Here is a 14,366-nt window from a genome sequence, read left to right as displayed (position 1 = left end):
TCTTCTAGACACCGCAATTTTTATCCGATTTACCTGAAATCTTGGGGAATTTGGGTTCATAAATAAGTGTGCCGAATATGGTCCACGGTTTGGTGTAGCCCCCATACAGGCCGATCTCCCGATTTGACTTCTTTGGCTTCTTGAACCCGTAGCTTTTATCCGATTCGCCTGAAATTTTTGGTTCCATAAAAAGGTGTGCCGAATATGTTGTGGATCTGTCCAAGGTTTAGTTTAGCCTCCATATAGCCCTATCTCCCGATTTTACTTCTTGGGCTTCTAGGCACCACAATTTTATCCGATTTACCTTAAATTCGTAATCTGGAGATATTTTGGTTTTACGCATAAGTACACCGAATATGGTGTGTATAGGTTAATGTTTTGGTATTTACCTCATATAGACCGATCTCCAGTTTTACCCTCTTAAAGGGTGATACGGTCAAAATTTGGTCAATATAAACTTGACGTATTTCTTTCAATTTTGCATTTAAAAAACCTGAACACCCCTCATTTTGAAGGTGTGTGTGTAGAATGTTGCTCCTATTTTGATTTTGGAATTCACTCTTCAGTTGTCAAAATGCCGTCCAAGCAAGAAGAGCAGCGTATCAAAATGTTGCTCGCGCATCGCGAAAATCCGAGCTACTCGCACGCAAAGCTGGCAAAATTGCTAAAAGTTGGCCAAGGCGCGATCCCGGAGGCTGTACACGACGAGGCAGACGAAGTTTGACTGCGTGGTAATGGACGACGAAACCTACGTCAAAGCCCACTACAAGCAGCTTCCGGGACAGGAGTTTTATACGGCAAAAGGAAGGGGAAAGGTAGCAGATATTTTCAAGCACATAAAACTGTCAAAGTTCGCAAAGAAATATCTGGTTTGGCAAGCCATCTGTACCTGTGGCTTGAAAAGCAGCATTTTCATAGCTTCCGGGACTGTCAACCAAGAAATTTACGTGAAAGAGTGTTTGAATAAACGTCTGCTGCCTTTGCTGAAGAAACACGGTTGTTCCGTACTGTTTTGGCCGGATTTGGCATCTTGCTATTACGGTAAAAAGGCCATGGAGTGGTACGCCGCCAGCATCGTGCAGGTGGTTCCCAAGGACAAGAACCCTCCCAACACGCCAGAGCTCCGCCCAATTGAGAAATACTGGGCTATTGTCGAGCGGAACCTAAAGAAGACCAAAAAACTGCTAAGGACGAGCAGCAGTTCAAGGCAAACTGGCTTTCTGCGGCGAAGAAGGTGGACAAGGTGGCTTTACAAAATCTGATGGCAGGTGTCAAGCGTGAGGCCTGGCAATTCGGATTTGGAAAAGCGAAAGCCTAACTGAATATTTTTCCTGAATTTTATACTAATTGAACTTGAAAAAGAAATTTAATTTGATTTTTTAAATAAACGATTTCACCGATTTACACGCATTTTCCCTTGACCAAATTTTGACCGTATCACCCTTTAAGCGTGTAGACGTCCCAATTTTTACGCGATTTGCCTGAAAATCATAATCGAGAGGTATTTTGGGTCCACACATAAGTAAGCCGAATATGGGGCGTATTGATAGATTGTGATATACCGATTTTCAGTCTTTGGTTTAAGTTTGTTGAGAGATCAATACCAAAATCCCCAAGGGCAAATCCATGTACACTTTTTTAGTTTAACATTACGGACCTCTGATATCTTGCTTGTACATCTAAATAGAACATCATAGTGGTCATACATATAATATTTACTCCATATTTGTTAAATATATAGACACAAATCTGAACATGCTTTAAAGTAAGCTATAAATTAGCGATTAATTCACATTCAGCCTTTAATGTTCCCAAACAATCTGCACATCTTTGAATGCACTTGATGACAAAACACGGGCTGCTTTAAACCATCATTGAAGCAACATTGAAACAAGCTTATGCTTGAATGAATACCAACGTGGTCCATGAGACGACTATGCAACTCAAGGACCATCAGTAATGCAGTGGAAACTGTTGTATATGCTCGGCAATTAAGCTTTGTGAAGCAATGTTCCTAAGCAACCACTTTTATTTGTACACACATACGCACGCACACCACAGCATTACAAATACACTGTAATCTCAAGGCTCATGCCTAAAGCTCGATTGGATGTCACTCGTCAACACGACATTAAACCAAAATCTTGTTACCATTTGAAACAGGCAGCAACAACAACTAAAAAAACTGTTTTGTGAGGACTCTATCTCTGACATGGATTCAGGCCAAGTAATAGGGATTGTAATCAGAATAAAAAAAGTCAGAATAAATCGATCGACTTTTTTAAATCTTAAAACAGTCGACTTTCCAAGTCGATTTTTGTGGTTTCTTCTTTAAAAAAATATCTTCGTAAAAGATACTAATCGAATTTTTATGCTGGCCAAACGACTTTTAATAGTGAAAAAAAAAAAAAACAAAAAAAAAAAAACAAAAAAAAAAAACAAGTAAGTAAAGTAGAAAGTCGGGCGGGGCCGACTATATCATACCCTAAACCACCATTACAGAATTAGTAATCATAAGCATTTGTGGGGTAACATATAGGTCTGGGAGATAAACCGCAGTTGCATATTTAAGAAAATTAAGGGGACGCTAAATATTAGAAAAAACCCTACATATATTGCACCTACGGAGTTTGTATGCCACTAATATTGAGCCCATTATTAAAAAAGAGAAAATCGTTAAATTAGTGTGGGTAATAAATACAAATTTGTAAAAATCGAGCAATATCCTTATGTAAGAGCTACAAGTACGATCGGCTAGTACATCAAAATTTGAAATTTGAGTAATATTGGTTAATAAATAAGATTACTATGGCCAAATTTGGGAAAATCGAGCGATGCATATATATGGAAGCTATATCTAAATCTGAACCAATTTGCATAATATTTTGCTGGTTTGATTAATACCGCAAAAGGTTACCTTGTGCAAAATTTGAGTAAGATCAGTTAAGAAATGAGGCCTCTACGGTCAAAAATAAGGTTATTAGGGGCGAATTTTTCAAAATCGGGTGATACATATATGGGAGCTATATCTACATCTGAACCGATTTCGATGAAATTTTGCACATATAGTTAGTACTATAGACGACTGGATCTAGCCAACTTTTAGTAAGATTGGTTAATAAATAAGAGTTCTATGGCCAAATTTGGGAAAATCGGGCTATACATATATATGGGAGCTATATCTAAATCTGAACCGATTTCGATGATTTTTTGCACATATAGTCAGTGCTATAGAAGACAACAATTAGCCAAATTTGAGTAAGATCGGTTGATAAATAAGGGTTTTATGGCCAAATTAAAAAAATCGGGCGGTACATATATATGGGAGCTATAGCAAAATCTGAACCGATTTCGATAATTTTTTGCACATATAGTTAGTGCTATAGAAGACTACATTTACCCAAATTTGAGTAAGATCGGTTGATAAATAAGGGTTTTATGGCCAAATTTAGAAAAATCGGGCGATACATATATATGAGAGCTATATCTAAATCTGAACCGATTTGGATGAAACTTTGCAGACTTGAAGGTCGATGGAAAAGATTAGCTTTTGCCAAATTTGGTGACGATCCGTTTGAAAAAAAGCGCAACGTGACCCCATTTGTCGAAATCGGGCGATACATATATATGGGAGCTATATCTAAATTTGATCCGATTTCTTCCAAATTCAATAGCGTTTGTCCTTGTGCCCAAAAAACTCCCTGTACCAAATTTCATCAAAATCGGTTAATAATTGCGACCGGAATCCTGTGAACAACAAATACATGGACAGACGGACGGACGGACGGACGGACACCAAGCGCTAAATAGATCGTCTAATACATCAAAATTTGAAATTTAAGTAACGTTGGTTAATAAACAAGAGTATTATGGCAAACTTTGGAAAAATAGAGCGATGAATATATATGGGAGCTATATCTAATTCTGAACCAATATGGATAATATTTGGCAAGTTTGATTGATACCACAGAAGGTTAACTTGTGCTAAATTTGAGTAAGATCTGATAATAGTGCCAAAAATATTGTTATTAGGGGCAAATTTTTCAAAATCGTGTAATACATATATATGGAAGCTATATCTAAATTTGAACCGATTTTAATATAATTTGGCACGTTTGATTGATGCAATATAAGGTTATAGTGTGCAAAATTTTAGTAAGATCGGGTAATAAATAAGGCAATTATGGTAAAAAATAGGGTTATTATGGCAAATTTTTGAAGATCGGGCGATGCATATATATGGGAGCTATATCTAAATCTGAACCGATTTGGATGATATTTAGCAGGTTTGGTTGATACCACAGAAGGTTACCTTTTGTTAAATTTGAGTTAGATCGGGTAATAACTAAGGGTTTTGTGGCCAAATTTGGGAAAATCGGGCGGTACATACATATGGGTGCTATATCTATATCTAAATCTGAACCGATTCCGATGAAATTTTGTACGCTTGAAGGGTAATGAAAAAATATTACTTTGCGCCAAATTTGATAATTCGATAATCGGTTGGTAAAAAGCGCAACGTTACCCCATTTGTCGAAATCGGGCGATACATATATATGGTAGCTATATCTAAATTTGATTCGATTTCTTCCAAATTCAACAGCGTTCGTTCTTGTACCCAAAAAACACACTGTACCAAATTTAATCAAAATCTGTTAATAATTGCGAACGGAATCCTGTGAACAACAAATACATGGACGGACACCAAGCGCTAGATCGACTCAGGAGGTGATTCTGTGTCGATCGGTATATATTGTATGGGGTCTAAAATCTATATTTCTGGTAGGCACATTTATTATACCGGGACCACTATGTGGTTTAGGGTATAAAAAAAAACATTGTAATATCACAGTTGTGAAATTAAAATGCGTGCTAGCCGATTCTATGTATAGTTCAATGATAAGGGACCTCTTTTTTTAGTCGAGTTCGAACGGTGTTTTACATTGCGGTGAAAACAATTAAATAAGCTTTGAAGCACTGGGAAATATAACCACATTTTCTAAATAAATAAAATTTTTAAAAGTTTTCTGTAGAAATAAAATCTTGACAAAATTTTCTATGGAAATAAAATTTAGTCAAAATTTTCTATAGACGTAAAATTTTGAAAAAATTTTTTAGGGAAATAAAATTTTCTATAGAAATAAAATTTTTACAAAATTTTCTAAAGAAATAAAGTTTTCACAAAATTTTTTATAAAAAAAAAAAAAAAAATTGGACAAAATTTACTATAGACATAAAATTTTGACAAAATTTTCTATAGAAATAAACTTTGGACAAAATTTTCTATAGAAATAAAATTTGGGCAAAATTTTTTATAGAAATAAAATTTCGTCAAACTTTTCTATAGAAATAAAATTTTGACAAAATTTTTTATAGAAATAAAATTTTGACAATATTTTCCATAGAAATAAAATTTTCACAATATTTTCGATAGAAATGAAATTTTGACAAAATTTTCTATAAAAATAAAATTTTGAAAATGTTTTTGATAGAAATAAAATCTTGACACTTTTTTCTACAGAAGTAAAATGTTCTGTAGAAATAAAATTTTGACAAAATTTTCTGTAGAAATAAAATTTTGAACAAATTTTCTGTAGAAGTAAAATTTTGACAAAATTTACTATAGAAATAAAATTTTGACAAAATTTACTATAGATATAAAATTTTGACAAAATTTTCTATAGAAATAAAATTTTGACAAAATTTACTTTAGAAATAAAATTTTGACAACATTTTCTATAAAAATAAAATGTTGACAATATTTTCTATAGAAATAAAATGTTGACAATATTTTCTATAAAAATAAAATTTTGACAATATTTTCTATAGAAATAAAATTTTGACAATATTTTCCATAGATATAAAATTTTCACAATATTTTCGATAGAAATGAAATTTTGACAAAATTTTATATAGAAATAAAATTTTGACAAAATTTTCTATATAAATAAAATTTTGACAAATAGATATAAAATTTTTACAAAATTTTCTGTAGAGATAAAGGTTTGAACAAATTTTCTATTGAAATAAAATTTTGACAAAATTTTCTATAGAAATAAAATTGTGACAAAAATTTCTAGAGAAATAATATTTTGACAAATTTTTCCATAGAAAAAAATTTCGACAAATCTTTCATAGAAATAAAATTTTGACAAAATTTTCTACAGAAATAACATTTTGATAAAATTCCCTAGAGAAAAAAGAAAAAATTTCTATAATAAAATTTTGACCAAATTTTCTACAGAAATAAAATGTTGACAAAATTTGTTATAAAAATAAATTTTTGACAAAATTTTCTATAGAATAAAAATGTAGACAAAATTTTCTATAGAAATAAAATTTTGACTAAATTTTCTGTAAAAATAAAATTTTGAGAAAATATTCTATTGAAATAAAATTTTTACAAAATATTTTATAGAAATAAAATTTTGACAAAATATTCTACAGAAATAAAATTTTGACAAAATATTCTATAGAAATAAAATTTTTACAAAATTTTCGAGAGAAATAATTCATATCCATGAACATTCCACTTTTTTTATTTTTTTTTTAGTATTAAGAGATTAATAGTAAGATTTTTTTTTAACCTTATGTTATATATAAATGAATCTTAGTGTCATGATAAACTACTCTGTAATGCAACCTTTTACGGCTTTTAGATTATGAACAAAATATTGAACTGAAAATAAAATTTTGACAAAATTTTCTTTAGAAATTAAAGTTTGACAAAATTTTTTATAGAAATAAAATGTTGACAAAATATTCTACAGAAATAAGATTTTAATAAAATATTCTATAGAAATAAAATTTTTACAAAATTTCTTAGATATATAATTCATATTCATGAACATTCCTACTTTTTTTTATTTTTTTTTAGTATTAAGAGATTAGTATTAAGATTTTTTTACCTTATGTTATATATAAGTGAATCTTAATGCCATGATACATTACTCTTTAATCAATTTGGTCCTTTTACGGCTTATAGATTATGAATAAAATATTGAATTGAATTGAAAATAAAATTTTGACAAAATTTTCTATAGCAATAAAATTTGGACAAAATTTTCTACAGAAATAAAATGTTGACAACATTTTCAGAAGAAATAAAATTATGACAAAAGTTTATATAGTAATAACATTTTGACAAAATTTGCTATAAACATAAATTTTTGACAACATTTTTTATTGAAGTAAATGTTTGACAAAATTTTCTATAGAAATAAAATTTAGACAAAACTTTTGAAGGAACTAAAATTTTGACAACACCTTTTATAGAAATAAAATTTGGACAAAATTTTCTATAGAAATAAAATTTTGAATAAATTTTCTATAGAAATAAACTTTGAGGAAAAAATTCTATAGGAATAAAATTGTGACAAAATATTCTAAGAAATTGTTTTTGTAGAAGTAGTCACTTTCTGTTGTTTGTGTAAGGTAGAATTTTTAAAACATTTAAAATTGGACACACAATTCAAGGGATATTTATACACACGGAAATTGTCGCTAATAGGATCAAAATATATAATACTGAAAATATTCAAATAAAGTGCTAAAATATAAAAAGAAACATGTTTTTTCGAAGAAAAAACATTTTTTCATACTAACCACCAAAATTTGATAAAAAATTTGAAAATGTTGTTTTTTTTTTCGAATTTGGTAGATTTTTGGTAAACTTTTCTTCAAATTTTGCAAGATTATGTTTTTAAAAAAAGCCGATTAATTGAATAGGCAATTTTCGTCTTTGATATCCCTAGTTGAGTTAGCACTTACTTTTACGCATTGCAATGCCATATCCTTTCTCATCCAATAAAGAACCAACTTGTGTGAGACTACATCGACGTTCGGTAATGTATTCAATTGTCGTGGACTCCATTAGAAAAGCGTAATTCTCATTTTCGACACGGTTAACACCTTCAGCATTGGTGGATGTCATGTACTCCGGATGGCTTTGCATGAACTCATTCATTTTTTGATAGGTGGGATATTTAGCATCCTTTATGTAAACGAGCGGCAAGGGGTTACCATTAGATTCTCGAAAAGTGGCGACAAATTCACTGCAAACTTACCTTAAAAAATGTCGACGTACTTCCACCCAACTTTGCTCCATAATTTACTCCACCTTTATTTGCTGCCAAATCTTCAACATTCTCAATTGGGGTACTTAGAGATTCGATTGTTAAGAAGGCAGCCAAATTGGCTGTGTAGGATGATACCAAAATCAATGTGAAGAAATACCAAAATGAAGCTGCTGCCCTCGTGGAAAATCCTCTGGAAAAGGAAAAACATTGTGTAGGCGATTTGAAATTTTATTTCTAAAGCAAATTTTGTTTCCATAAGAAAAGTTTGTCAAAATTTTATTTCTATAGAAAATGTGTCACTATTTTATTTCCATAGAACATTTTGGCAAGATTATATTTCTATAAAAAAAAATTGTCAACATTTTATTCCTATAGACAATTTTGTCAAAATTTTATTTCTATAGAAAATTTCGTCAAAATTTTATTTCTATAGAAAATATTGTCAAAATTTTATTTCTATAGAAAATATGTCAAAATTTTATTTCTATAGAAAATTTTGTCAAAATTTTATTTCTATAGAAAATTTTGTCAAAATTTTATTTCTATAGAAAATTTTGTCAAAATTTTATTTCTATAGCAAATTTTGTCAAAATTTTATTTCTATAGAAAATTTTTTTCAAAATTTTATTTCTATAGAAAATTTTGTCAACATTTTAATTCTATAGAAAATTTTGTCAAAATTTTATTTCTATAGAAAATTTGTCAAAATTTTATTTCTATAGAAAATTTCGTCAAATTTTTATTTCTATAGAAAATTTTGTCAAAATTTTATTTCTATAGAAAATTATGTTAAAATTTTATTTCTATATAAAATTTTGTCAAAATTTTATTTCTATAGAAAATTTTGTCAAAATTTTATTTCTATAGAAAATTTTGTCAAAATTGTATTTCTATAGAAAATTTTGTCAAAATTTTATTTCTATAGAAAATTTTGTCAAAATTTTATTTCTATAGAAAATTTTGTCAAAATTTTTTCTAGAGAAAATTTTGTCAAAAATTTATTTCTATAGAAAATTTTGTCAAAATTTTATTTCTATAGAAAATTTTTATTTCTATAGAAAATTTTGTCAAAATTTTATTTCTATAGAAGGTTAGGTGGCAGCCCGATGTATCAGGCACACTTAGACTATTCAGTCCATTGTGATACCACATTGGTGAACTTCTCTCTTATCACTGAGTGCTGCCCGATTCAATGTTAAGCTATAGAAAATTTTGTCAAAATTTTATTTCTATAGAAAATTTTGTCAAAATTTTATTTCTATAGAAAATTTTGTCAAAATTTTATTTCTATAGAAAATGTTGTCAAAATTTTATTTCTATAGAAAATTTTGTCAAAAATTTATTTCTATAGAAAATTTTGTCAAAATTTTATTGCTATAGAAAATTTTTATTTCTATAGAAAATTTTGTCAAAATTTTATTTCTTTAGAAAATTTTGTCAAAATTTTATTTCTATATAAAATTTTGTCAAAATTTTATTTCTATAGAAAATTTTGTCAAAATTTTATTTCTATAGAAAATTTCGTCAAAATTTAATTTCTATAGAACATTTTGTAAAAATTTTATTTATATAGAAAATTATGTTAAAATTTTATTTTTATATAAAATTTAGTCAAAATTTTATTTCTATAGAAAATTTTGTCAAAATTTTATTTCTATAGAAAATTTTGTCAAAATTTTATTTATATAGAAAATTTTGTCAAAATTTTATTTATATAGAAAATTTTGTAAAAATGTTATTTCTATAGAAAATTTTGTCAAAAATTTATTTCTATAGAAAAATTTGTCAAAATGTTATTTCTATAGCAAATTATTTCTATAGAAATTTTTATCAAAATTTTATTTTTATAGAAAATTTTGTTAAAATTTTATTTCTATAGAAAATTTTGTCAAAATTTTATTTCTATAGAAAATTTTGTCAAAATTTTATTTCTATAGAAAATTTCGTCAAAATTTAATTTCTATAGAACATTTTGTAAAAATTTTATTTATATAGAAAATTATGTTAAAATTTTATTTTTATATAAAATTTAGTCAAAATTTTATTTCTATAGAAAATTTTGTCAAAATTTTATTTCTATAGAAAATTTTGTCAAAATTTTATTTATATAGAAAATTTTGTAAAAATGTTATTTCTATAGAAAATTTTGTCAAAAATTTATTTCTATAGAAAAATTTGTCAAAATGTTATTTCTATAGCAAATTATTTCTATAGAAACTTTTATCAAAATTTTATTTTTATAGAAAATTTTGTTAAAATTTTATTTCTATAGAAAATTTTGTCAAAATTTTATTTCTATAGAAAATTTGTCAAAATTTTATTTCTATAGAACATTTCGTCAAAATTTTATTTCTATAGAAAATTTTGTCAAAATTTTATTTCTATAGAAAATTATATTAAAATTTTATTTCTAAATAAAATTTTGTCAAAATTTTATTTCTATAGAAAAATTTTTCAAAATTTTATTTCTATAGAAAATTTTGTCAAAATTGTATTTCTAAGAGTTATTTTTCATATATAGGTCGATTAAAAAACATAGATATGATGTTTTTCTTTTATTTTTATTTCCAATATTCACAGAGTGTGAAGCTGTGTACACCAGAACAAATCCTTGAAAACGGTTTTGACGAAGTCAACCGAAATATTGGAAATAAAAATAAAAGAAAAGCATCATATCTATGTTTTTTAATCGACCTATAGCCGAAACTATGAAAAATAACTCTTAAAGATAAATAAAAAGGTCAACGAAAAATTTTATTTCTATAGAAAATTTTGTCAAAATTTTATTTCAATAAGAAACTTTTGTCAAAATTTTATTTCTATAGACCATTTTGTCAAAATTTTATTTCTATAGAAAATTTTGTCAAAATTATAGTTCTACACAAAATTTTGCTAAAATTTTATTTCTATAGAAAATTTTATCAAAATTTTATTTCTATAGAAAATTTTATCAAAATTTTATTTCTATAGAAAATTTTTCAAAATTTTATTTCTAGAGAAAATTTTGTCAAAAATTTATTTCTATAGAAAATTTTGTCAAAATTTTATTTCTATAGAAAATTTTTATTTCTATAGAAAATTTTGTCAAAATTTTATTTCTTTAGAAAATTTTGTCAAAATTTTATTTCCATAAGAAAATTTATATAGAAAATTTTGTAAAAATATTATTTCTATAGAAAATTTTGTCAAAAATTTATTTCTATAGAAAAATTTGTCAACATGTTATTTCTATAGAACATTTTGTCAACATTTTATTTCTATAGAAATTTTTATCAAAATTTTATTTTTATAGAAAATTTTGTTAAAATTTTATTTCTATAGAAAATTTTGTCAAAATTTTATTTCTATAGAAAATTTTGTTAAAATTTTATTTCTATATAAAATTTTGTCAAAATTTTATTTCTATAGAAAAATTTTTTTAAACTACTTTTTTGGCGACGCTTTTTTGGTGGGCCGTTAATTTAACCTCCCATAACTGGACACCTCCCAAATATGGACAAAACCGTGGGTGTCCACTTCTCAGAGTTTGCGCTGTATGGTATATAGGCCCCATATAAACTGAACCCATATTTCACGCTCCCTAATTTTACCCTCGTACCACTCTACCTCTTTTAATTTAATTTCCCCATTTTCCCCCCTTCGTACCACTGTACCCACTTACTTGCTTTGCGTCTCTGTACGCATGGAAAAAGTTGTCATTACTTGCATAAAGTACAAGTGGTATCGAAGTGAGGTTACTTTCATCACTCCACGTTTTTGAATGATACGTTGATAATTCCCATTCGGTTGGTGTCACTACAGTCCCGACAAGAATATGGGTTTGTCGGGATGATGGGATGAATTAACCGAGGCTTGACGAGTAGTAAAGCGAGTGGCACCGACCGCAGCCGAACTTCCGATAGCAGCACCCGATTCATCCTAACGCAATTCATTCGTATCCCGATTGTAATTAACGCGATTCGTTCGCAATCTAATCCTTGTAATTAACCGTCACTTCCCACTACCTACTCCAACCCCCCTTCCACCCTAAGGCTATACTAGCACCCCCCTAGCGCGGCAATCCAATCCTTGTAATTAACCAGCACTTCCCACTACCTACTCCAACCCCCCTTCCACCCTAAGGCTATACTAGCACCCTACTAACGCGGTCCGTCCGCTTACGCGATTCGTTCGCTTACGCAGTTCGGCTGCTTACGCGGTTCGTCCGCTTACACGATTCGTTGACTTACGCAGTTCGGGGTTATTACGCTTACGCGATTCGCTCGCTTACGCAGTTCGGCTGCTTACGCGGTTCGTCCGCTTACGCGATTCGTTCGCTTACGCAGTTCGGCTTCTTACGCGGTTCGTCCGCTTACGTGATTCGTTCACTTACGCAGTTCGGCTGCTTACGCGGTTCGTTCGCATCATTTAAGTGCTAGTATAGCCGAATCCTTTTCCCTTTCCCTCTTCTCGTTACAGAAACCGACACGAGTACCATCGGCCCGACACCATCGTCATCCTCGTATACGAGAACCATCGGCCCGACACACTCGTCATTACCGCACACGAACACCATCAGTCCGATACCATCGCCTTCTCCGCACACGAACACCATTGGCCCGATACCATCGCCATTTCCGCACACCATCGGCCCGACACCATCGTCATCTCCGTATTCGAACATCACCGACCTGACACCATCGTCATCTCCGTATTCGAACATCACCGACCTGACACCATCGTCATCTACGCACACGAATACCGTCGGCCAAACATCATCGTCATCCCCGTATAAGAGCACAACCTACCCGACACCTTCGTCAACCCCGTTTCCCGAACACCAGTTGGCCCAACACCATCGCTACCCCCGTACACGAGCATCGGCGACCGACACGACAGCATCATACCGTCTCTTCACCGTCACCAGTCAACGTCACACCGTTCTCCCGACAGCGCTTCTTCGTCGACACCAGCCGACAACCTAAGATTCGCCGTCGTCACCAGTTAGCATCACCCTGTCCTATCACCGACACCGTTTCATCATTGTCACCAGCCAACCCACCGACACCGTTTCATCATTGTCACCAGCCAACCCACCGACACCGTTTCATCATCGTCACTAGCCAATTCACCGACACCGTTTCATCACCAGGCAACATCGACCATTCATCGTCGTCGTCAGCTAGCTTCGTACCATTTCAACATCGTTGTCACCAACTAGAATTGCACCAGTCCTCGTCATCGTCCAACCCAGCGCAGCCCATAGTTCTTCATAGTCGTCGCCGTCCCTTCAGCCCACTCATTGCCCTTACCCACAGTTATATTGTAAATAAGTAAGAATTGTTAATAAAACCGGCATTCCTTTGCGGTGTGTTATTATTTAAGGTTTGTGGATCCTTAAAAGGTAATCCTGGACGGCCACTGGCCTACCTCAGTCCACGAAGAAAACCACGTTACAAAATGTTTTATTAATATCAATGTCATGAAGACAATGGTTCCAGCGGTCCACCGAAAATGGAACTTCCATCAAAGTCGACAATCGGTGTTAAAAGGCAACCGACCTACCGGTTTTTATCCACCGCTTTCGATCACTCTATATCAAGTGTTGGATAGTAGGCGTTCAATTATTTTGCCGGTTGTTTTGAAGACACCGCTTTCAACGCTTCACTGAAAATGAGGTTTTCATCAAAACCGGTAATCAGTGTAAGAAGATAAATCGGTCCACCGATTTTAATCAAATTCGAGGGCAAAATTTTTAGACATTAGACAAAGATGGGGGGTTCATATCATTCACTATATTTTGATAAATTTCGGTGTGTTGGGTTGCACCGTGGTATCATTTTTGAAGAACGGTGAGTCACGCTGTTGACAATGGCGTGAATGTGCGTGATTAACCAACCAACTGTCGTACGTGACGAAAATAATCTCTTTGTGAATATGCTGATTACCGAATTTCGAAAAAATACGATCACGAAAATAATCCTGCTCAAATACATAATGACGCTTTAAATTTTAGTGGCTGCGCGATTTTCGTTTTTCACCACATCCCCTAACTAAATTTTTCGCGAGTCACAACATTATTCATGAGTCGCGACTTTTCTGATCGTGAAAGTGAGTCTCCAAAAGTTTTTCGTACGTGAGTATGGCTTTCTGTTCGTGAGTTCAACCAAATATATTGCGTGTGAGTTAGATTTTTCCGTCGTGAGTGTGCCTGCGAGTGGGGACAGATATCATCATAATCATCGAGTTAAGGCGAAAATGTTTAAAAATAAATCATCAATTTATTTTGTAGGTTAAATATTTATCCGG

At 30.9% G+C, this 14,366-nt stretch overlaps 1 protein-coding gene across 3 annotated transcripts in view; it reads right to left on the bottom strand.

Annotated features, from left to right (window-relative positions):
- LOC142222248 (glutamate receptor ionotropic, kainate 2-like) overlaps positions 1–14,366 on the bottom strand; it is a 79,786-nt gene that overhangs the window by 23,483 nt on the left and 41,937 nt on the right. For all 3 annotated transcript variants that reach the window (XM_075292263.1, XM_075292265.1, XM_075292264.1), the window contains exons 11-12: positions 8,067–8,268; positions 7,771–7,993 (exon numbers count right to left, since the gene is read on the bottom strand). In XM_075292263.1, coding sequence (XP_075148378.1) covers positions 7,771–7,993; positions 8,067–8,268 — 425 coding nt within the window. The remainder of the gene's footprint in view (positions 1–7,770; positions 7,994–8,066; positions 8,269–14,366) is intronic.

The sequence above is a fragment of the Haematobia irritans genome, chromosome 1 (assembly GCF_050003625.1).
Source record: "Haematobia irritans isolate KBUSLIRL chromosome 1, ASM5000362v1, whole genome shotgun sequence".
NCBI classification, from domain to species: Eukaryota; Metazoa; Arthropoda; class Insecta; order Diptera; family Muscidae; genus Haematobia; species Haematobia irritans.
Note: the sequence above shows the minus strand (reverse complement) of the source record. Positions and strands in the feature narration are given on the sequence as shown.